The sequence below is a fragment of the Acinonyx jubatus genome, chromosome A2, assembly GCF_027475565.1.
Source record: "Acinonyx jubatus isolate Ajub_Pintada_27869175 chromosome A2, VMU_Ajub_asm_v1.0, whole genome shotgun sequence".
NCBI lineage: Eukaryota > Metazoa > Chordata > Mammalia > Carnivora > Felidae > Acinonyx > Acinonyx jubatus.
In genome coordinates, this window is record NC_069383.1 from 89,513,976 (window position 1) to 89,523,753 (window position 9,778).

The 9,778-nt window shown below is 37.5% G+C and overlaps 1 protein-coding gene across 1 annotated transcript in view; it reads right to left on the reverse strand.

Annotated features, from left to right (window-relative positions):
- Window positions 1-9,316, reverse strand: part of NAMPT (nicotinamide phosphoribosyltransferase) — a 220,897-nt gene extending 211,581 nt beyond the window's left edge. The window contains exon 1 of the mRNA XM_053218617.1: window positions 9,278-9,316. Coding sequence (XP_053074592.1) covers window positions 9,278-9,301 — 24 coding nt within the window. The 5' untranslated portion in view covers window positions 9,302-9,316. The remainder of the gene's footprint in view (window positions 1-9,277) is intronic.
- Window positions 9,317-9,778: the final 462 nt, after the last annotated feature.

A 9,778-nucleotide genomic window follows, 5' to 3' on the forward strand; every position in this document is an offset into this window, starting at 1 on the left:
AAACAAACAAATAAACAATCTAATCTTAAACCTAAAAGAACTACAAGAACAATGTCCAAAGTTAGAAGAAAGGAAATAATAAAGATGAGAGTGGAAATAAATGATATACAGACTAAAAGAAAAAGAAAAGGTCAATGAGCTGTTTTTTTGAAAAGATAAACAAAAACAGAAAAACCTTTAGCTAGACTCACCAAGAAAAAAAGAGAGAGGACCCAAATAAAATCAGAAATGAAAAAGAAGTAACAACTGACACTACAGAATTACAAAGAGTTATAAGGGAATATTATGAAAAATTAGAAGCCAACAAATTAGACAACCTAAAAGGGACAAATTCCTAGAAACATAAAATCTTCCAAAACTGAGTCAGGAAGAAATAGAAAATCTGAAAAGACCAATTACTAGCAACAAAATTGAATCAGTAACAAAAAACTGCCAACAAACAAAAAAATCCAGGACCAGATGGACTTATAGGTTAATTCTACAAAAGAAGAGTTAATGCCTATTCTTCCCCGAGCTATTCCAAAAAATAGAAGAGGAAGGAAATCTTCCAAATATATCCTGTGAGGTCAGCATTACCTTGGTACCAAAAACAGACAGAAACACTACAGAAAAAGAGAACAGATCAACAGCCCTGATGGACATAGTTGTAAAAATCCTCAACAAAATATTAGCAAACTGCATTCAACAATGCATTAAAAGAATCATTCAACACCATCAAGTGGGATTTATCCTGGGTTGTAAGGATGGATCAGACTGATTTGCAAATCAATCAACAAGACACACCACATTAACAAAATGAAGAATAAAAGTCATATTGTTATCTCAATTGATGCAGAAAAAGCATTTGGCAACACTCAACATCTGTTCATGAAAAACATTTTCAATGAAGTGAGTTTAGAGGGAACATACCTCAAAATAATAAAGGCCATGTATAACAAAATCACAGCTAACATCATGGTCAATGATGAAATACAAAGATTTTCCTCCAAGATAAGAAACAAAGATGTCCATGCTCACTACTTTTATTCAACATAGTAGTGGAAGTACTAGCCACAGCAGTAAGACAAGACAAAGAAATTAGAGACCTCTATATTGGTAGAAAAGAAGTTAAACTGTCACTGTTTGCAGATGACATGATACTATAGCAGAAAACCCTAAAGATTTTATCAAAAAACTATTCGAGTAATAAATGAATAAATTCAGTAGTTTCATGTTATAAAATTAATATAAAAAATCTGTTACATTTTTATGCACAAATAATGAAGTAGTAGAAAGAAAAATTAAGAAAACAATCCCATTTACAATTACACCAAAAGGAATAAAATACCTAGGAATGGACTTAACCAAAGAGGTGAAAGACCTGTACTCTGAAAACTATAAAAGAATGATGAAAGAAATTGAAGATGACACAAACAAATGGAAAGATATACATGCTCATGGACTGGAAGAATATTGTTAAAATGTCCATACTATCCAAATAAATCTACAGATTCAATTCAATCCTTGTCAAAATAACAATAGCGTGGTTTTTTTTTCACAGAACTAGAACAGATAATCCTAAAATTTGTATGGAAGCACAAAAGACCCCAAATGGCCAAAAACAATCTTAAGAAAAAAGAACAAGGCTTGGAGATATCACAGTCTCAAATTTCAAGCTATACTACAAAGCTGTAGTAATCAAAACAGTATGGTATTGGCGCAACAAGAGATACATAGAACAGTGGAACAGGATAGAGAGCCCAGAAATAAACCCACAATTATATGGTCAATTAATCTATGATAAAGAAGGCAAGAATATACAATAGGGAAAAGACAATCTCTTTAATAAATGGTGCTAGGAAAACTGGACAGCAAACATGCAAAAGAATGAAACTAGGCCACTCTTTAAACCATATACAAAATAAACTTAAAATGCACTAAAGACCTAAATGTGAGACTTGAAACTATAAAACTCCCTAGAAGAAAATATAGGCAATAATCTCGTGGACGTCAGTATTAGCAATATTTTTCTGGATCTGTCTCCTCAGGCATGGGAAACAAAAGCAAAAATAAACTGTTGGACCTCCATCAAAATAATAATCTTTTGCACAATGAAAGAAACCATCAACAAAATAAAAAGGCAACATATTGAATGGGAGAAGATATTTGCAAATGATATATCCCATAAGGAGTTTGTATACAAAATATATAAAGAACTTAATAGCAAACAAAACAAAACACAATGAAAAAATGGGCAGAGGACTTGAATAGACATTTTCCCAAAGAAGATACACAGATGGCCAACAGACATACGAAAAGATAGAAAACGTCCTTCATCACCAAGAAAATAGAAATCAAAACCACAATTAGGTCTCACCTTACACTAATCAGAATGGCTAGAATCAGAAAGACAAGAAATAACAAGTATTGGTAAGGATGTGGAGAGAAGGGAACGCTTGTACTCTGTTGGTAAAGTAACACAGGCACTATAGAAATGGTATGGAAGATCTTCAAACAATTAAAAAAAGAAATACCATATGACCCAGTAATTCCATTACTGGGTATTTACCCAAAGAATAAAACACTAAATCAAAAAGATATAGGCTCCCCTACATTTATTGCAGCATTATTAACAATGGCCAAGATACAAAAGCAACCTAAGTATCCATCCATAGATGAATGTATAAAGGATGAATGGATAAAGATGTGGTATATGTAAACCCAATGGATTATTCCTCAGCCAAAAAATATGAAGTCTTGTCATTTGCAACAAGGTGGATGGACCTAACAGGTATTATTCTAAGTGAAATAAGGGTGACTGAGAAAGATAAATACTATCCAATTCTAGTAGTTTTAATGCCATATAATATAGTTTTAACCCTTAGAAACCTTTAATTTCTAATGAAAACAAAAAAGTAAGCAATTGTGAGCCATTGTTACATTACCATTCTGTGGCTTAGCAAATTTATAAATACATTTTATAATCTCTAAAAACATATGCTTTCTCACAGTAAATTTTTTAGTGTGGCACAAAATATGTTTTACTAATAGACCCAAATGTCTTTAGTTCCTCTGTAAAAGGAAGCCCAAAGTTGATAAACCTACGTTCTGTAATTAATGTTTTAGTTTTTTTTTTTTTGGTTTGGAAGTGACCCAGATATGTAATAATTATTCATCATTTAACTTAACAAAAGTTTATATTTATTTACTTAGAAAATTATATCTTACCCATCACTCATTCCATTTCTTGAATAAAGAGGTTACATTTAAATGGGAAGACAGACATAAAATTCTATCTTCTATATATCAACAGAATGAGTTCAGTAAGAGGAGGCTTTGTGCAGAGTGCTAAGGCCTGAGAGGCAGGAACAGCACAGGTCCACCTGCGAGTATTGAGCAAGGCCCATGGGACTGGATGTTTGCTAGACACAGGCAAAGAAGAGCATTCTAGATAGAGGGATCATTATATGCAAACTCAGATGTGTGAAAAAAAAATAGCATATTTTTCAGACAACCAAAATGTCTGCAGTGAATTAGTGTGTGTGTGTGTGTGTGTGTGTGTGTGTGTGTGTGTGTGTGTGTGTAAGACTGCTTGAAGGTTGGAGCCTCGTGTACTGTGCCTTAGAGTTTGAATTTGATTCCACACCAGTGAGGAGGGATTTTAAGGAGGAGAGTTGGTTAGAAGGAGAAGAAACTGGAAGCAGGAAGGCCAGGTACAACCAGCTCTAGGAGCCCCAGAAATTACAGAGGACAGCAGGCCCAGCGAAGGTGGGCAGTGAATCAACAATGACACTACGTATGGGCACTAAAAAGAAAGACACACTGTAAATAATCCAACTGATTGACAGGGACAGAAGACTAAAAATTCCTGAGTGCGAGGAGTCATTTCTGGGGCTTCTGTGAGAGGCCTTTGCCAGGTAGGACTCAAATAAACTGTGTGTTCAGAAAGGTTGTTATCAAGTAGGCAGAGGGTTTTGAGTTTTGTTTTCTTTCAAAGGAGTAGTAAAACATTTACTGAAAAAAAGGCTTTATAACCATTGTTTGTTTGTTTGTTTTATCAAGTATGACTTCTGATCAGAGAGGTCTACTACACAGGAACTGATAAGGTGAGGGCAAGATATTTCTTAATTTCATTTTAGTTGAAGAAATTTCTCTATTGCTTTTGCAGGACTTTGTTTTTTTTCCTGCTGCAGTTAATCTGCCACCTTGTGGCCTGTTTGAGAAATTCCAGTTCTTGTAGACTGGAGAGAGGATTGAAGGAATCAATATTCTTTTGGTTACCACACGAATCAACACAGTACTGACTGTCACAAATAATACATCAGTGGAGGGATGCCTTCTTCTAACTATATAGTGTCTCTCTTAGCTGCCATCCAAAAGGTATTTTATAATTTCCCAAGAATTCAGAGAGAATCAAGAAGTGCTTGAATCATAAATACTTTTTACATCTGTATGCTTTTGACTCCATCAAATGAAAACAAGAGTATAGTCCTTGTATTTTAATGGGAGAAGAAATTGCCCTAAAAGCTAGAGTCCTATATGATTAATTTCAACTTATAAAATATGACTTAAACATAGTAAGGTGAATTTACAAATCTAGAAGAAACCAGGATGCTGAGAAAACACCCATTAAGCTAAAATAAAGAGTAATCAGAAGCAGATAAATGAAATCTCTTTTCTGTGGTCGAGTCATGAGGCCATACATAATGATCTTTTTGAGAAACTGAGGCGGCTATTTCTGTGTGAGATGGACTGTCCTTGAATGGGATCACTTCTTAGATTCTGCACAATACAAATAAGCAATAACCCCATCCCACTGGTGTGTAGACGTACCCTTTTAGTTTCTGGATAATAAGGAGGTTGGGAGAAGAGTCCCAGAGAAAGGATGGGTTGGGGCACTGGAGAGCCAGAGTAGTACAGACTGGTTGAATTTCAGCCTTGTACTTAGTTCTACCTATTCTCATCCTCAGACATGCTGTCTAAAGAAAGATGTCTTTTTTAAAAATTGAGATATAATTGACATATAACATTAGGAGCTCAGTTCTTATCAGCTGGTGGGAGAGCTAGAATTAATTTTGCTGCGTCAACATATGATTTGTCCAGCATACTCCCTTTCCCGAAGAACTACATTTTCCCTTTTCCCCAAGTCCTCCCAATTGGTGTCCTGGGTATCATTCCTGTACCTTCTGGAACTGAAATCATGCTCAATATACCAGCCCACTTTATTGAGACTCCCTTCTCCCAGGAGCTGAATTGTGACATCTTGTCACTGACTGCTAGCTAATAACTTGCTGAAGCCTGATGGACCTCACAATTGGCTCACCACATTGGACACCTCTGGTATCAATCCCAGCATGGAAAGAGCTGAGGTCCCAGAATCCTCTAGGACAATGGGATTTGCATTGCTGGCCCCTCCTGTTGGGGCCATCCTATGTCTGGGTAACTTTTTTTTTTTTTTGAGAGAGACAGACACAGGGTGCAAGTGAGTGAGGAGCAGAGAAAGAGAGGGAGAGACAGAATTCTACAAGGGGCAGAGAGAGAGAGACAGAGAGAGAGAGAGAGAGAGAGAGAGAGAGAGAGAGAGAGAAGTGGGGCTCACCCAAAGAGGGGCTCGAGCTCACGTGGGACTGGAACTCACCAACCATGAGCAAATGATCTGAAGTCCGATGCTTAACAACTGAGCCACCCAGGTGCCCATTATGGGTAATTTTTTGAAGATGGGTTGCCTCCCCTTTCCCCATGGCCCATCGCTGCCTCAACACTGAAGCCAAATGGTCAGACCCTCCCAGCTGGTGGGAAGGTAAAACCTGAGCACTCCTCAGGGGAGGTTCAGATATTTTGAGAAGTCTGTGAGAAGATACCTGAAGAACACACACTGATCCTCCATGAACTCAACATCTGGAATCATAATAGAGGCTTCTGAAGCAAAGAAAGGGATGGGGGCAAAATAGATGTAAGTTATGAAGGTAATAGAATTGGAAAGATGAGGGGTGCTCTACTTAGAAAATTGTCTAAAGCAAAAAGTATGGCAATTGAGTCCCCAAGAGATCTTCCCATTTTCACAGCAGACATTACTCACTGGTTTCAGCATTCTTGCCTGCAGCACCCAGACTTAAAATCTGTCTCAATACAGCATTCCAGGTATTCACTACAAACCAATTAGTTGTCATGCAAGTTTAAAACTATCAACCATCCTGGATTCAAGTGAAGAAGTAACTTTCTTCTTCCTAAGCCACCAATATAGTACAACATAACGCGTGGATGAGGGAAGTCAGAATAGGAAACCAAAGAGGAAGTCTATGCTAAGGTTAAAAAAGCTAACTTTTTAAGATCTTGTGGTATTAGAATTTAATATATTTTCTATTTAATTATGAGCATTTCACACAATTCTTCCTTTTATTCTAATTGCCTTCTTATGCCCAATACCATTTCCCCTCAGTGCAATCTCTCCCACAATGCCCACCCCTTTCTTTTTTTTTCCACCCAGATTGACCGGTGTGCTGTTGAACTGAAAATGGAACATCGTTGCCTGAAAGTTCATGTTGACCCTCAGGCAGCCATCCAAGTTAAGGCTGTGTATAGGAAAGATACCTCGGGAGCAGTCATGAGATTCAGGGGTACCTCTCCATGCTGAGTGGCCATTCATGCCTACTGGAATCTAATTTGTGATTCTGCCCAAAACCCTGCAAAAGGGGAGGTTCTGCAGGTACCAAATGTTCCCTGAGTATGTCCTTTTGCTCAAAGTCAAACAGAAAAACAAGAACAGAACAGGAGGTTGTTTAACCCAGCCCCAAGGAAAAGAAAGAAAAAATACTGGAAGCTGAAAGATTGCTTTCAGTGCAGCTCCTGGTGGGGGGTAGGGGCTTAGATTAAATTAAACATTCATACCATCCCTTTACAATCTAGGAAGCACACCCTGGCAGCTACTCCTGGTTAAAGCTGGTCTCAGATATCCAACTATCAGCAAAATGTATCCACTTAGACATCCTACTGTCACCTATGAATGTTACCACACTTCTACCCCTAAAACTGAAACCTCAGTCATCACTGATGTCCCTTTTTTTCTTAATAATCAGCATCTAACTGCTTCAATGTTCAACAGATTCTCCTCTCAAGATGTCTCTGGGTCCACTCCTTTCTCTATCCATGACTGCTCCCTTGTTCTTATCCTCATCACTTCATCACCCTTGGATTACTGGATCCATTTGGTCTCACTCACTTTCCAGCTTCAATTCCCTCCGGTACCAGACTAATATTCCTCAACTCCTACCTTGACTCAATGAACCACCAATGGATTCCCATACTGACTTTCAAAGCTTAAAACTCTCTGGGTTGCTATGCAGTTACCATAATCAGTCACCATATTTCCTATCTACATTATTGTTAGTTATTTCCTATTGGTATGCATGTGTCCCCAAAATCATGTTTCCACACAAACGGTGAGTACAAGTGGCCTTCCGCGTGCCTTTTAGCATAAATCAGGGGTTCCAGTGAGATCCTACAGTTTTATGTGTTCTTAGCAAGACCTTTCCACCTTCATCACATTACTCATCAAGGCTATTTTCACTCTGCTTTTTAGTATTGTGTGTGTTGCCTCAAAAATTCCAGGTCTCCCTGTTCTTCCCCATCTCCCTCACTCTAATACTTGCATGACCCTACACATCCCCTTTTCTGACCTCATCTCCCACTGTTCCTCACCTCCTGAAATAACCTGAATGTGCCTTTTGGAACTCACTGTCCAGGAGCAGCAAAACTTTCTATATGCTTAACTTCCCCTCTGAATATTTTCATTGTCTTTCCCTCACTAAAGGTTGACTCTCCCTTAAGGATACAGTTTGGATAAAGCTGCTCCTGTAGCTTTCTCAAATAAGTGCTGCTTTCTCTTCCACATCTCCCTGGCCAGGAGGTCTGGGAGAGGGGGGCTTCCATGTTCTCCTTGCTCCTCTTTATTGGTTCTAGACAATTCCTCTTCCTCTTCTCTACAAGCATCCAACTCTGATATTATGTCATAATATTATGTTGCCTACTTCTCTTCCTTGTGACAGTCACCTATCAACCAACTGCTTACAGTCCATCACTCTTTGAAGATTTTACTTCTGAGTCATTGTAACCCTCCTCAATATATTCCTGTTATGGTTCTTGATGATGTCAGAATAAGTAGTCCTCCCAATAAATGGACTTCTCAGTTCTTTGACCTCTTCTTTTCCAAAGGTCATAGTATAAATTTTATTTTTACCAACAGCTATAACTTTATATATCATCATTTCTAATCATTACTATCTCTCTAGCTTACTTCCTCTACTACTTGGCCTCCAAGAATCTTCTACTATACCAAAACCTACAATGTATTGCTTTCTCCACCTTTACATGGACTTTTGTTCCTCTCTTATCCTCATGTACTTCCTTTCCCAGATTCAATTCTATGGTCAATCATCACATTTATTGCACTGCATACAGCCTCAGCTCCCTTGCTTCTCTCTCATTTTGATATGCTTCCTTGTGTTAAAGTATAGTAACCTTTGTAAACGAGACTCTGATGCTAATATCAAATGAATGCAGATCAACTATTTATTCAATTAATCAGTTAATGTTAAATAAATGCAGATTAAATATTGTATTGAATTAATTAGTTAATGAAGAAATTAAGAAGAAGTTATAACCAGTTCAAAGAGCACTTAAGAAGCTAAGTACAGGATTGCTACATGAGGTACAAACCTAGTTAACATTTAACAGGGTCATAAATTATGTGTCCAACTGGGCAGTAATTACCTGTATTCCTACTGGACAAAAACTACAACTTGATATGTACCTCCACATATTACCCGGAAACTTTAATCAATAGTTAACTGTGAATTGAACTAGATTTGTTCTCCTATACAATCCTTGGGTGGCCATATGACAAAGAAGGACATTGGACTCAGTTTTGCCTCATTTCTAAAAACAATTTTTTTTTTCAGAAAAACAATTTTCTGACTCTTGGTAAAATAAAAAAGTAGTTTAACCCAACCATTATGCACTTATACTACACAGCTAAACATGTCTGGAGTAAAACAAAACTAAAGCTCTGAAATGAAATTCATGATCACCAGTTCAAGGAGACTCGGCTACATAGCAACCAAGTTCTATTACCTAGTTGATTCACCCTCCCACTCTTCTAGGCCACATTTCCTCTCCACCAAACCTCTAACATCTCTTTTCCTTTCCCCACTCTAAGCCAGGAATTTTGTAACTTACTTCACTGAGGAAATATAAACAATAAAAATAAAAATTTTAAACTGCCACTGCTGCATTCACATACCTGTATGCATTTGTGCCCATACATTTCTCTTTCTCTTCTATTAAAATCAATGAACTGTCTTCACTCCTAGAAAAAGTCAAGACTCAACTTTAGGCTACTAGCCATAATGGAGTAACAGGGTTGAACTTAACTTTTTACCTTAAACAACATGAAAATGAAACAAAATGTATGAAAGAGCAGATTTCAGGCATTTGACAACAGGCAGCATGGAACAGTTATCTCCAAGAAAAGGATAACAAGTGAATCTTATTATTGCCCCAGCTTACTGTGCAGAGGACTTTACAGGCCACAGTGCCAGGAGTGGAATAGCAACAAGAGCCTAAAAGTCTTTCTGAGTTGAGGAAACATATACTGGGGCTTGGGGAGGCCAGGACATCTAAAAAAATTATAGGAGGGAGTTGCAGACAAAAGCTGTGATGATCTACAGAGAAGTCCCTTTAAGTCTTGGGCCAAGTACTATACATTTGTATGAGTAAACTATTCAAAGCTTGGAAAGAACCA